Genomic DNA, 14,805 nt, shown 5'->3' with positions numbered 1-14,805 from the left:
TACTTTATTGGAATTGTAGTTGGTGCTGGGTTTAAGATATATGTAGGGGATTTGAATCTCTGGACTGATAATATGACACCCAGGCCCAGAGCCTCAACAGACTTCAGCTCCTACACTTTGATTTATTGGACTTACTCCACTCAGCTAACATGGAGTTGAAGAAGGTCAACCACCACAACATGGAGCCTAGAGTGTCTACAACTGGAAGCGGGAGGAGTGCATCCAGTACCCATGTGGAATCTAAGCCCTCACTTGACATAGATGTGCAATGGACACAACCAATCCAATGTCCACAGAGAAAATGTGGAATGGGTGCGGGAACGGTAGCCATGGTGGCTGCTGGGTGTGGGGAACGGGAGGAAGAGATGAGATGTGGAGGCGTTTTTGGGACGTGGAGTTGTCCTGGATAGTGCTTCACGGACAATTACGGGACATTATAGATCCCCCCAGGGCCCACTGGATGGAACGTGAGAGAGTCTGGGCTATGATGTGGACCATTGACTATGGGGTGCAGTGATGCTCAGAGATGAACTTACCGAGGTGCAATGGATGTGTCATGATGATGGGAGAGAGTGTTGCTGTGGGGGGAGTGGGGGGCGGGGGGCGGTGGGGTTGAATGGGACCTCATATTTTTCATAATGTAATTAAAAATATATATATAAATAAATAATTTAAAAAAAAAAAAGAATTTATTGCACCAATAACTTATAATAGCCATCTTCACAGCAGTAACAAATTTGGGGAAATTATGGCAGGAAGTCTTCTCGTTAAAAGATATTTTACTTAGTTCTTTAATTCTTATATGAATGGCTGAATAATTAATATACTTATATGTATATTAGCCCAGTGGTTCTAAAAGCATGAGAGATACTCTTTGACAAAGCAGTTCTGTGATGAAGTAAGTTTAGGAACTACTGCATTGCCTTCTTGGAAATTGACAATATCTTTAACAAATCAAAGACTCAGGTTTAACCGAGTCTCAGACAAAGACTAGGTTTAACTTTGTCTAACCTAGAATTTTTCCAACATATTTACCATGAAATGTTTTTTTTCTTTGTCATTTTTTAATATCTCATGAAACTAGTGTTCTTGGGAATATACTTAAGGAAATTTCGTTCCCAATGTCAAGTAAGGAAATTGACCACCAGGAAAGTTGGGTGACATATTAGGATTTCATAGCTACTGAAAGGCAGAGCTGGAAGAGGAGCCAGCTTCTGACCTATATCCTATCCTCTTCTGCCGACAACTCATCACTCTCACTTGCTTTAGCCAAATAGAGAAAGAAATTCATGAATCCTGAGTTCAGTATTTTCTCTTGATTTTGTGAATTTTAATTTTTCAGCTGCAAATGAAACTGGTGTTGTCAATACTCCAGGTTTTTAATGAAAAAATGAGGGACTAGGGGTAGAAAATAAATGCTTGTATGAAAACTTAAAAAGAAATAAGGGAAGGACTTTATTCTGAGTATTATTCATTTTTCTTTCCTTTAAAAAAAATCATTGAATTGTGAGCTTTTATCCAAATAATAAATGTACAAGACAATTGCAGAGTAAACAGGTGCTTTATATATTATCTTAGTTTGTCAGGCTGCTATAACAAATAACACACAATGGGTTGGCTTGAACAATAATCCTTTATTGTCTCAGGTTTTAAAATGTAGAAGTCCAAAGTCAAGGCATCAGGGAAACTATGTTTTCTCCTGGGAGTCTGCAGGGTTCAGGGGCTGGCAGCTGGCAATCCTTGGGGTCCTTTGGCTTGTACTTCTGTCCCCATCACATGGTGATGTCCTCTCTTTTCCTGCTTCTGTGACTTCCATGTGTTCTTTTTTTTTTAAAGATTTTTTTATTTATATCTCTCCCCTTCCCCCCCCCCCCCGCCCCGTCCCCGTTGTCTGCTCTCTGCGTCCATTCACTGTGTGTTCTTCTGTGACAGTTTCTATCCTTATCAGCAACACCGAAATCTGTGTTTCTTTTTCTTGCATCATCTTGTTGTGTCAGCTCTCCGTGAGTGCAGCGCCATTCCTGGGCAGGCTGCACTTTCTTGCGTGCTGGGTGGCTCTCCTTATGGGGTGCACTCCTTGCGCGTGGGGCTCCCCTATGCAGGGGACACCCCTGCATGGCACGGCACTCCTTGCACGCATCAGCACTGCGCATGGGCCAGCTCCACATGAGTCAAGGAGGCCCAGGGTTTGAACCGCACACCTCCCGTGTGGTAGACGGACGCCCTAACCACTGGGCCAAGTCTGCTTCCCTCCATGTGTTCTTTATCAAGCCTCTGGTAATCTGGATTAAGCTCAACCATGTTTGAGCTGGTCACAATTTAGCTAAAAATAATATCTTCAAGAGGTCCTATTTACAATGGGTTCACATCCACAGGAATGTGGATTAAGATTAAGAACATTGTTTGTTGGGGTACATAATTCATCCTACCACATATTCATTATCTTATTTAATCCTCAACCCAACACTGCAAGGTACATGCTCCACCTTCTGTTTGAAAGATGAAGGAATGGAGGTTCTGAGAGTTTGCACAAGGGTTAGGAGCTTGCAGAGGCTCCCTCTGTTTACAACCTGCTCTTCCTTTGTAGTGAGTTGAATTGTGTGCCCCCAAAAGCTATGTTAAGTCCTAATCGCGAGTATCTATACATGTAACTTATTTGGAAATAGCATCTTTGCATATGTAATTAAGTTAAGCTGAGGTCATACTGGATTAGGGTGGCCCTCAATCCAATTACTGGTGTCTTTATAAGAGAAAGGAGGGAGAGGATGTAGCTCAAGTGGTTGAGCACCTGCTTCCCATGGATGAGGTCCTGGATTCAAACTCTGGTATCGCCTTAAAACAAAACAAACAAGAAAACCAACTTTCATTGGGGAGTGGGTGTAGCTCAGTGGTTGAGTACCTGCTTCCTACATATGAGGTCCCAAGCCCTGCTACCTCCTAAAAAAGTCTGAGAAGGGAGAGAGAAAGAGGAAGAGAGAGGACAGAGAGATTTGGACACAGGAGACCCAGAAAGAGGGCCATGGGGCCACTGAGGCGGGATTGGAGTGGCGCACCTATAAGCCAACGTGTGCCGAGGACAACCCCCAAACATCAGAAGGTTAGAAGAGCAAGGAACGATTCTTCCCTGGAGTCTTCGGAGGGAGCATGGCCCTGCCCACACCTTGGTTTCAGACTTCTAGCCTCCAGAACGGTGAGAGAATAAAGCGATGTGGTTTTTAAGCCACAAAATCGGTGGTAATTTGTGATGGCCGCCCTTGGAACCCCACGCAGCACAGGACAGCAAGTGCTGCAGACGGCGACAGGGGAGGTTGCTGTTTGTGTAGCAGTCGGATGACTAGGTCGTGCCCACCTCCACCCGCCCAGGGTCAACCTTTGCGGCAGCAGACTGGAGGTTTACTTCTGAAAATAGAACAACACAAAAACTACAAGCAAGGGAAGTGCACGCAAAGCAGGGTCAACTTGCTCCCTGCCTCTCCCGTGGCCACCCCGGACCCGCACAGCAAGCTCAGCAGATGTATACCCCACAGCATGAGTTTGGAGGATTCTTCTCTGGAAAATGTGATGGGAGCTATACATAAGGATATTTGAAGACCTCCAGCCTCAAGTCATGGGGGCACCTAATCAATTTTAGGACATAACTCCTAAACGTGAATGGTAAGCCAGACATCAGCAGATACTGATGAAAGCTTACTTCACGAAATACTCATTCCCAAATATACAGAGGAAGGAAAGATATTAGGGCCACTGCAAGTTAGGGAAAGGCAAAACTTCACATACACACACTTCCTTATGCACTCTGAGAAACATTTTTTAAAAGTTAGCATCTATAAAATAAGAAAAGGATGGTCAGAAAGCAATGGTACACTTATTTTAAAATTATTGATAAAAGTAGTTATTGTATATTAAAAATATGATCCACTAAATTAAAGGAAAAAATCAATTAGAAGGGCTGGAAGATAATATTGCAAAATCTCTCAAAAAGTAAAAAGAAGGACAGAGATGAAAAATAGGAGATAAAATTAAAATGTAAAATTTAAATCCAGGAAGTCCAACATTTAACTAACAGTGGTACTAGAAAGAGAACAGGGAAAATGGACCAGAAGAAATTTTCAAGAAAATAACAGAAAAATGTTGCAAACTGAAGTGCATGATTTCCAAACTGAAAGGACTCACCAAATGCTTAGAAAAATGAATTTAAAAAAGATCCATATCAAGGAAAATAATCTCGAAGTAATTTCAGCGTCTCAAGGATAAGGAGATTTTATAGTCTCTCAGAGGTAGAAGGTAGGTGGGCCAGAAGGCTGGAAATTCAGGCAGGAATTTATGCTGCAGGCTTGAAGCAGAATTTTTTCTTCCCCAGGAAACCTCAGATTTTTTGCTCCTAAGGCCTTCAACTGATTAGATGATGTCTGACCCACATTTTAATGAGTACTCTCTTTTATTTAAAAGATGTTAGCCATATTTACAAAATACCTTTATAGCAAAAGCTAGATTCATGTTTGATGAAATGACCATCACAATGGCTCAAAGAAAAGTAGAAATTTGGGGAATTTTTAAATCATTTTTTTTCCTCTCTTTTTTGAAGGGGTGTAAAAGGAAGGTAGTTTAAATAATAAGTGGAAGAAGGTCTATAATTGGGGCTCCGTTTTTTTTAAATTCCCCTTTCTTGGGATTACTGTCTGGAAAGTGCTATCTTTCATTTTGTGGAAAATTGTCTTTCGGATATTTATCTTGTTAAAAGGAGACACTTTACTGACATCTGGTGGATAACTGTCATAATAAATACTCAAATGCAAATATTCATAAGAGCAACTTAGATTGCTCTGCAGTTTGTGCAATTTGCAGTTTGTGCCATGAACAACTGGTACTTCTGCTCTGGGCATCATTATCCTAAAATATCCATTGATTGCCCCAGCCCCACGGCCCTGCAATCCACCCAGTCATTCTGGCTCTTCTCTTCCCCCTCTTTCTTTTTTCGCCATTTCTTTCTCTTTGGCCCTCCTGTTTAAGAGCGCCTCTTCCCTCAAAATAACTATCTCCTTCTTTTGAAGAGCAAAAGCACTGGTTCTAAGAGACACACAAATCCTCAGGGCTTCACCAAAAGCTCTCTCCAAAACTAAGGCATAAATCCAGAGCCCCTTGTTAATAAAATACTTTCCACCTCAATAGAGGTGCAGGCCCCACCGTGTCACATCTTTGAGTCTGAGCACTATGCAGCCGTGAGGGTGAGCAGGGGTCTGGGCGCCTGCTGGAGACAGAGGCTTTGCCCCCAGGGTGTGCGCCTCCCCCACCAGGACTGCACCAAATGAGCTCTGATTACTTGAAATGAGGATCCTACGGGCACTCCCACCCAGATCATTTTCAAGCAGTTAGGTCTACCCAAGGCCAGAAAAATTATGGGTGTACTTCTCTCAGGAATCCAGGCTTGTTTTGATGATGGTTGCTCAGAGCTCCTGATTAAGCTCAGTTGATTAAAAAGGAAGCTTTCCCCATTTTTCCTCAGCCTTTTCCTGTTCCTGTTTACTCAAGGGACTGGCTGATATTGTCTGCAGGAGAAAAACACACTTTATTCTTCCCAGGCCAATCTCTTTCCTTTCTCCCTTTATGGAGAATTGAATGAACAGGTCTGTGATTTGAATGTAGAGCGACCCATTCTCCTTTGCCTATATGCATGGTTTGAAAGTATGGATTTACTTTCTAAAATCTATAATTTCTGGTTGGATGGAAGATTTATCTTCAAGGAATCTCTTTCTCGCTATCCATCTCTCCTAACACTACACTACTACAGCAGGAGTTCTTAACCAGGGTCCATGGACACCCAAGGGGTTTGTGAGCTTGAATTGAAAAAAATCAACTTATTATCTTTATTTTCTCTGATCTCTAAGTGAAATCTAGCATTTTCTTCACTTATGAAAGTATGCAAGAAATTACAGTAGTATTCATTTCATATCACATTACTGTTGTCGTATATCTTGAAAAATTGCTAATACTCATCCATACTTTGAAATTAAAGTAGTTGTTAGACCTGAAGATAGTTGAGTGCCGTAAAACTGTTTGCCACTACATCCTGAGAAGGGGTCCATGGTTTTCACCTGATTGGCAAAGGCGTCCATGGAACTAAAAAGGTTAAGAACCCCTGAACTACAGGGAAATGAGGTGCCTTCAAGGAGACAACCCAATGCCATTGACTAGCTTCTGAATCACCTTGATTTTTGAACATGCTGAACTGAAAGACAGAATAATTCTAGGATGCAATGTCTTTGAACCAGGTGCAGTATAAATTCAAGTGCCTTTAGCCAAGTTCATCATACTCTTTGGGACTTAAGTGCTGGGAAATTTTTCAGAAATTGGAATAATGTAGTCCAGAAATAGGTAGAAGTCAGGGAAAGTCTGAATGACTTCAAATATAAAAAGTTATTAGATGTATCTTGCCACTTGTTATTATTTATGCTCAATAAAATTAGCTTAACCTGCAATTACATGGCATTCAATTAAAGAAAGATTTACAATTTTGTGCATGACTACATTTTGGAACTGGCTATCAAGGAAGGCCTCCTCACTCATGTCAGAGAGCGTTTCACTTTGTTGTAAGCCCACTAGAGACAGGGGAATGAAGAGATGGTTTCCCAAGTCTCCCTGGAGCGATAGCATTCTACACGATCCATTCAACAAGCACTGATTCAGCGTCCCTATTTGCCAGACACCCCATGAGATGTTAGGAATGGAGGATGACTCAATTAAAATCCTTGCTTTTAGGGAACCATGATCCGACAAGGGTAACTGACTTGTACAATTCTCTGATAGCTTAGTTTCCCTACAAGTAGAGGGAAGCCACTCCCATGAGTTAAATTCCTGCTGATCTGAGCTTGTCTCAGTCTTGCCTGCCAATCAACTGCAGGTTTAATTTAGCCCAACTCTGAACATCAGGAATCTGTGTCCCTCCCCAAGAAGGCCCCTTGGCTCTCCTTGGCCAGGACATGTTTGGGAACATTGCCACAAACCTGGCCACACTTCCAGCGAGGACCTCTAAGATTCCTTCTGGGAATGCAACTTGAACACTATAAATTATGGTACGTTGTTAATGACTAAGAAATGACTAGCTCCTGTGGCTTTCTTCCTTATTTCACATAGTTGGCTGTCTCTTAGCAACCATAGGTATTTTAGGGAAACTTGTAAAAGACTTCAAAATTAATGGAGAACTAGGCATTGTCCAGCACACCTTTCCAGGTTATTTGAGTCTGTGAGGTTCCTTGGCTTTGCACTGTCTTTGAGCCATTTAGCAATTCCTTAGTTGTAGATAACCAATAGCAAAGCAATTAATTCTTGTACATAGATAAGTAACTGAATATTGTCTGGTGGAAATGCATTTGATTTCTATTTCCACCTCAACCCCTATCTATGGAAGATGCCAATTATTTTACATCTGTTACACATTCATTTCAACATTCCTGGTGTGTCTGCTCTTTGGATTCTCCTTTGGAACATCTAACTGGTTCGCTCACTAATTAAAGAGAAATTAAATCTTTGACAGGCATTCATTTTATACGTGTATGAGAGATCTTTTTATGTCATTAAAAATGTATCCTTTAACAGTACGATTAAACCATTTACATTCTTTCATTACGGATGTTAAGAAGATAACACTGATTACATTACAAACTTCTTACAGATCTAAACCATATCTTATTCTTAATTTCAGAGCCTAGCAAGCATCTCACAATTAATAGGAACCCATTACACATGTGATAATGAGGAAATGAATGATGTCTGAGACTCATTCCTGCAGCCTCTCCCTTGATCCCCAGAGCCAGAGCAAGGATTTGCCAGGCAAGGAGCTGGATGCCACAGTCCTTACCTGTAAGGGATATTAGAACATCCCAAAGGATATAAAATAATGATGAAGGCTGTATTTGCCCTTACTTCTCTCAGAAAGAATAAAGCATATGACTGGAAGAAGTAGTAGGGCAAGTCACTGGGATGAAAGTAAGACCCCATGGGACTTGCTCGAGAAACAGAATGGTAGGGAAGAGTGGTTTGTTTGTTTTTTTTAATCTCCTGCAAGAACTTCCAATTACACTATGCACTAGGGCTGATTTAGGAATCATATAAGGAGGGAATTCCAAGCTCAAATCAAAAAGTGTGACGCTGATTCTCTGTAGCTGTAGTTGTTTTACTTCCCTGTCCTAGATTACACAGTTTGTAAGAAATCAGAACACATCTAAAATCAAGACTTCACACAGAGAAATAAGAAAATGTGTCATATGTTACACTTCCTCCTTGGTCCTCTTAGAATGAAAATTATATTGTTAATATCATGCTTAATTAATGATAGTTTTTCAAAGAACCCGTACCAGTCAGGGTTCCCGTGGGAAAGAGATGACACACTCAAATTAGGATAATTCAAGAACTATTAAATAAACGAACTATTTTTTAATTGCGTAGGGAAACCACAAAGAATAGTACAGTCCTCTGGGCTAAAAACTCGAGACTCTAGGGAGGCGGGGAAGCAGCAGTTACGATCTGGAAGGAGAGACTCCTGAAGAGGACAATGCCTTCCATTTAAGGACACAACAGTACAAGGCAAGCCCACAGGGCAGCAGCCGAGGAGAATAAACACCGCAACCTCATGCTCTTCCCTCCCTTCCCATTGACCAAAGCCAAGTGGAAGTCAGAGAGCCAGGAAGCCCATTGCTTCAGTTCATCTGATCAGTCGAGGGAAGGGAGCAAGGTGAAGGGGGAAAGAGTGGACATGGAAGGACAAAGGCAATGTCCAGTCCAGACCCCGAGGCCTAAAACACAATCTGTTCTCCCCGAGTTCCCCACCCACACACCCAAACAACCATACATTAACTCAGTCAAACCAGGGCAATGAGAGAACAGACGTGGCAAATCCGCAGACCAGATTGGACCAACTCCCACCCCACCCTGCTGCTGTGCACGTATTTCTAGCCCTCTCTCATCAAATGCAAATTGATGCCTCAACCCAGCACCTGAAAAATACGTTTAGTAAACATAAGGTGTAGGATCAGGCACAATGATTCTGAAATGGTGAACCCATAAATACTTAAAACCTTCCACTATTTTTTTTTCCTTTCTGGCCAGGATTTGGGATCTTCAGGATAGGGAGCCCACCCCGGCCCCACACCCAGCAGGTGCTTGATGGTCATATATGAGGTCTGTCTTTCCACGGGTCTGTGTGCCTATGGTAAGGGAAGGCAGACCAAAGGCAGCTTCTCAGGGTTCTGGTCATTTCCATCACACCCACTATAGGAAGGAATGAGGATTCCTCTCTCTTTTAGGTTAGGTAATGTTTGCCCCTACCTCACCCACAGGCCAAGCCCTCTGAAGTTCCTTCCACTATTTTTAAAATAAAACTTGCTTTTGTTCTCATTATGATGATGGAATGAGACTTGTCATTCGAGATAACCAACTGAACACAAATATTTACCTTTACTCTCTACCAAATCATATGGAAGTTAGAGAAGAAACGCACTTTTTAAAAATCCATAGCAGATCCCATAAGCCAGAAGACCAGGCAGAGACACATTTAGAAATGAGATTTTAAAAAAAAAAAAACCATAGCTGGCATAACTCAACAGACCTGAGGAACCCATAAAGTCAGAGTCAAACGAGAGGAACATCAAACTAATGAACTTTGTTCCTAGGACCTCTGAAGAGTGCAAGTCAGCAACAAAGCCTGGAAAAGGAGCTTTTCGGGTGGTAGATGCTCATAACTGGCTCCAGCTTTCTAACATTGCCCTCCCAATAAGGCAGCGACCTGGGATGGGTGCTGGGGACCACTGAAGTAGACTTTTTGAGGGATGGGTGGTGTCTGCCCCAGAAGACCTTCCACATCCCTGTCCACGTCCCTGCCACATCCCTGGCCACGAGAAGCAGACCACCATGAGGGTGGGAAACACTGGGACCCACGTTGGCTGTGCTTTGGAGGGGGACATGGGATCCAGGTCCATAAGCCAGCTGACACTAGACTTGTCCCAACCCAGGGAGTCTAGCAGCAGGAGTGGACGGTGAATTTAAACAACAGTAACCTTCAAGAGAGTGGCGGGGGGGCACATGGTTTCGTTATGTATTTACAACAAGCAAGAAGTATAACATACAAGAAGGATATTATTTATACTTCTGGTATGTCTAAAGTACTTTATAATATATATGTTTTGGAGGTACTGGGGATTGAACCCAGGACCTTGTACATGGGAAGCAGGCACTCAACCACTGAGCTACCTCCACTCCCACATACACACCTTTCACAGGAGTCACATCCTCCTTACTGTGTCAAAGCCAAACTAGGCACAGCCACAATTTTTAAATTCCACTACCCCGGGAGTGCTATTCCTCAGTTACACCAGCCAGTCAGGGTTGCCGCACAAGCATCGTAAACAAGCAGCATCAGGGCCCCAGGATCCAGAGGGACATCTGGGCGCAAGCTTCAGCAGCACACCATGAAGTTGCTGCATGTGATTCTTAGAAAATTAGAGGGCAGGGGACATGCTGGATGACTCTAAGAAAATCAGATGAGAAGCAGCTTCAGGAAAAGACTGAACTTCCTGCCAACCTAATGGTTTGGGAGTCAAAGTCTTTGTAATCCTGATATTAAGGCAAGAGAGATCTAATCTAGTCTTTCAGGCTGTTTTCTTTTTTTTTTAATTTTAAAAGAGGAAATTTATTAAAGGAATACAACGTTTCTTGCAGGGAATCTAACAGCCATAATGGGTCAACAGAAGCAGTTTTCTGAAGAATAGGTCATGCTGTGATTACAAAATTCTACTTCTGGGCTCTGCATGATCACATAAGATGCAGTATATCTGCCCCCCCCCCCCCCCCCCCCCCGCATATACTGCACAAGGAACTAGAATGTAGACTCATTTCGCCTTGCTTTTTGATCCTTATAGTCCTTTATGCTTGCCTCAAACTTGTCAAGCACATGTTGGCAGACATTCATGAGCTCATTCAGGCCTCTCTGAAATGGCTCAACAGCTGGCAGATCACCTCGAGTCTGAATACGCAAATTAATTTTGCTCTCTGAAGGATGGGTTGTAGTATAACCACAAAATTCCACTTCTGGGTTCTTCGTGATCATATAACGACGAGAATTTCCAAGGGTATGGTCTTCCTTGTGCAATACAAATGTCACACAGTTTCTATCCGTTCCAGCCGCCTGGACCATTTCCAGGGCAGTCTTCCTCTCTCCTTCAGCCATTGAGGTCTTCAATCCAGTTATTTTTCTACACACACATTTTTTGTAAAAATAAGATCATACTGGAAATTGTTTTGTAACTAGTGTTTTTCATTTACTATATATACCACAAAGCAACAACTCTAGTCCACTCCTATTACATAGAACTATTAGCCTCTTACTTTCCTGCCTCCACGTCCAGTCAATATTTAATGTATTGTCTCTCATTTATCCCTACTCCACTTGACTCTCCATATGGCCACAAGGGCAGTCTCCTTAAAACACAAACTCAAATATTTGCCAAAATAGTTCTGGCAGAGTCACAACGGATAGGGATTAGAATAGGGTGGGCCCTGCTGGAGGATTAAAAGAGAGTTGAAAGGGATGGGAAAACACAGGTTGCTTTAGTGTAAATGTCAGACTAGAGACTACAGATTATCAAGGTGCAGGCCCAGCTCTGGCATTCACTTGCAAGAGACAAGGATGCGCTGGGAGGAGTTAAGGTCTGAGAAGCATCGAGCAGGCAGTGACTTTATTAACAATCTCTCCAGCTCCTGGTCCTCTTCCATTGCAGGGCAGCTTCCCAACTCCTCAGGTGGGCTGGCGGCCCGGAGGTTCTGCCCCATAGCTCGCAACGTGCGAGGCAGGAAGGAAGGCTCCAGACTGTTTTCATCCATTATCTCTCCCATGTGTTACTTTCTTCAACTTGAGCCCTTCATCAAGGAAGAAAGGATCACTCTCTATATGCATAACGTTTTATGTTTGTGTATGCCCGATTCGCTAATTCAGCCCCTTATTCAAAGTCCTTCAGATCCCATTTGTGATTATTTCATTTCTCTACCAACTGATTTCTTCCCCTTCACCCCACACTGGAATCTAATCTCCAGGAGGGCTGGGAGCATACCTGATTTGTTTATCATGATATGCCCACTGCCCAGCATAGTCCAATATTGATATAATGAATTAAATAAAATTCTTGAGTTTCCACCATGTGGCATTTAGTACACTGGGCGCTTTATCTACATCATCTCATTTTAAGAATCTTTGATTCCTGCAGCAAAGTGGAACACATTCTGAAACACCTGCCCAAATGTTGGATGAATTAATCAAACACAATTGAAAGCACTTTTCTGTGCTCACACAAAAGTAAAGGAAATCCCCAGCCCTTCATTTCCACGACCCCGCAAAAAAAGTAAGCTTAAATTAGAGTGGCAAGCAAATCGAGTAGCTGGGGCTATGCTGGAGTGGGACAAAGGCACACACCAGGGACCCAGGCTTCAGGGATTAGCAGCCGCACACAGGGAAAAGAGGAGGTAAGCCTTGAGCCCACCCAAAATGGGGGAGGGGACGTGAAACTGTTGCAGACAGCCAGGATACCCAAAGTGGCTCCCCGCTCGGCAAGAGTGGGCAGAAGAGAAGTCTGCCCGGCAAAAAGGGAACACCCAAATAACTTACCTGTCTCGACCAACTTCTGGTAGAGAAATGAATAAGCCTGAAATAAGAATCTCCCTGGAGACTTTATAACCATAGAACATTCACAGAAGAAACAGAAACAATTCGCAGGAACTGTGGTGGTTTGTACTGTGTCCTGCATGGTGAGGCTGAACCACATCTCCCAGAAGTTCCTTCTGTTTGTTTCCAGGAGGGTGGGTGACAAGAGAGACTCTTGTGGGAGATTTGGAGGGCAGAAGTGAAGCAGCAGCCATTTTGAGCTCTCCCACGTTGTTTCTTTTCTGCCGGCTCACCTCAATGGCATGGGGTGGTAGCCAGATTCACAACTGCTCAACCTCCTCCGGATCCTCCTTCAGGTTCTCCACCACCTGGTCCTGGAGTGTGTGTTTAGCTTCATGATGAAGAGCCCACACCACCAAAATCAAAGAAACAAAAACCGTCCTGGGTTTTGGTCTATCTGTGTGGGCTCCAGTTTCTACCTGGGGGTTCCCGCTTCTCCTTGCGGTCCCACTATGAATACCTCCATCTTCCCTTCACAACCACCTGCCCCGTGGACTTCAAACTCCAGCTTTAGACTCAAGGACAAAGGTGGCACAAAGACCGCTTAAGCAGCTCCCACAACTGTGTAAAGGAAAATCCTAGAACAAATCATATATATACAAAATCTCCTAGGGGTCCTCATTCTCTAATTGAACCCTAAGTGATAAAAAGTTTAGCATCAAGAGTGGTTCCAGAAGAACAGACTCTTAAGGATGAGTTCCCTCCTGAATTGGTTCTGGGCTTTCTGGATTTGGTTCTCTGATTTAATCCATCTAAAAACCTTTAAAAAAAGGTGGTGGACTTGGCCCAGTGGTTAGGGCATCCGTCTACCACATGGGAGGTCCGCAGTTCAAACCCCGGGCCTCCTTGACCCGTGTGGAGCTGGCCCACATGCAGTGCTGATGCGTGCAAGGAGTGCCCTGCCACGCAGGGGTGTCCCCCGCGTAGGGGAGCCCCACGCGCAAGGAGTGCGCCCCGTAAGGAGAGCCGCCCAGCATGAAAGAAAGTGCGGCCTGCCCAGGAATGGCACCACCCACACAGAGCTGACACAACAAGATGACGCAACAAAAAGAAACACAGATTCCCATGCCGCTGACAACAACAGAAGCGGACAAAGAAGATGCAGCAAATAGACACAGAGAACAGACAACCGGGGTCAGGGGCAGAGAAGGGTAGAGAAATAAATAAAGAAAGAAATCTTCTAAAAAATTTTTAAAAAATAAAAATCTTTAATGACCGCTTTCAGCGGAAAGTGGGGTCTGGTCTTTAGTTAAGCTCTAAAACAAAACCAAGCATTGTTTACAGCACATTCCCTTTCTCAATCCTGCTCTCTGCCAACAAAAACTGTTCTGTTTCTTGAAATGTTTGCTCCATACATGAGATTAAACATTCCATTATTCTTCCAAGAGTTGCCTGAATATTAGCATTAACACTAAAATGTATGATTTTCATGCTTTTATTTGATTCCTTCAAACTTGATTTAGCTTTTATCTTTATGAGTCTATACATAATTTCCTAATTTTTTCCCTGCTTTCCTGATTGGTCCATACTCTACATTAACCCATTATGCTGTGTCTCGTGGTGCCTGCCCACCCAGAGTCCCTCTAAGGAAAATCACTCTAACCACAGCTCCTACCACCTAATTTTAGATAATTTGCCCCCCCTTTACAGATTGGTCTAGGAATAAACACCTAACCCAAGGGCATCCAATCCATAAACTTGCCAGCAATTATGATATGGCCCGGTCTAAGATAAAATGGACTGAGCTGACTTTCTCTAGACCTCATACTGGGAAAATAAGAGACACTGATAGTCACATGAAAGCTAATGTCACATAACTGGGGAAGCATAAACTATATGTAAACAAAGCCAGTCCATGGATGACATAAAGGAAGCAGGATACACAGAAAGCTGCAAATACCTGTGGAAGGAGGAGGCCTATGGCTCAAGAAACACAGAGAGAGTAGTTGACTCCTCAGGCCTTTCAGTTCCTGACACTTTCCCAGTTCCAATTCCAGATCCAGTCCATGGGTGTCATTTTCCTGAATAATTTCTGGGAAAGAATAAATTTGTTTTATTTTAAGCTACTAAGTATGTGGTGATAAGCACTAAGCAGTGAT

The 14,805-nt window shown here is 43.1% G+C and overlaps 1 protein-coding gene across 1 annotated transcript; it reads right to left on the bottom strand.

Annotated features, from left to right (window-relative positions):
- Positions 1-10,867: 10,867 nt before the first annotated feature.
- LOC101434021 (DNA-directed RNA polymerases I and III subunit RPAC2-like) lies at positions 10,868-11,218 on the bottom strand. The gene has a single exon (XM_004461539.2). It carries the CDS (start codon positions 11,216-11,218, stop codon positions 10,868-10,870), a length of 351 nt encoding a protein of 116 aa, XP_004461596.2.
- Positions 11,219-14,805: the final 3,587 nt, after the last annotated feature.

This window comes from Dasypus novemcinctus, chromosome 8 (genome assembly GCF_030445035.2).
Source record: "Dasypus novemcinctus isolate mDasNov1 chromosome 8, mDasNov1.1.hap2, whole genome shotgun sequence".
Lineage (NCBI taxonomy): Eukaryota > Metazoa > Chordata > Mammalia > Cingulata > Dasypodidae > Dasypus > Dasypus novemcinctus.
This window is presented reverse-complemented; position numbering and strand designations above follow the sequence as displayed.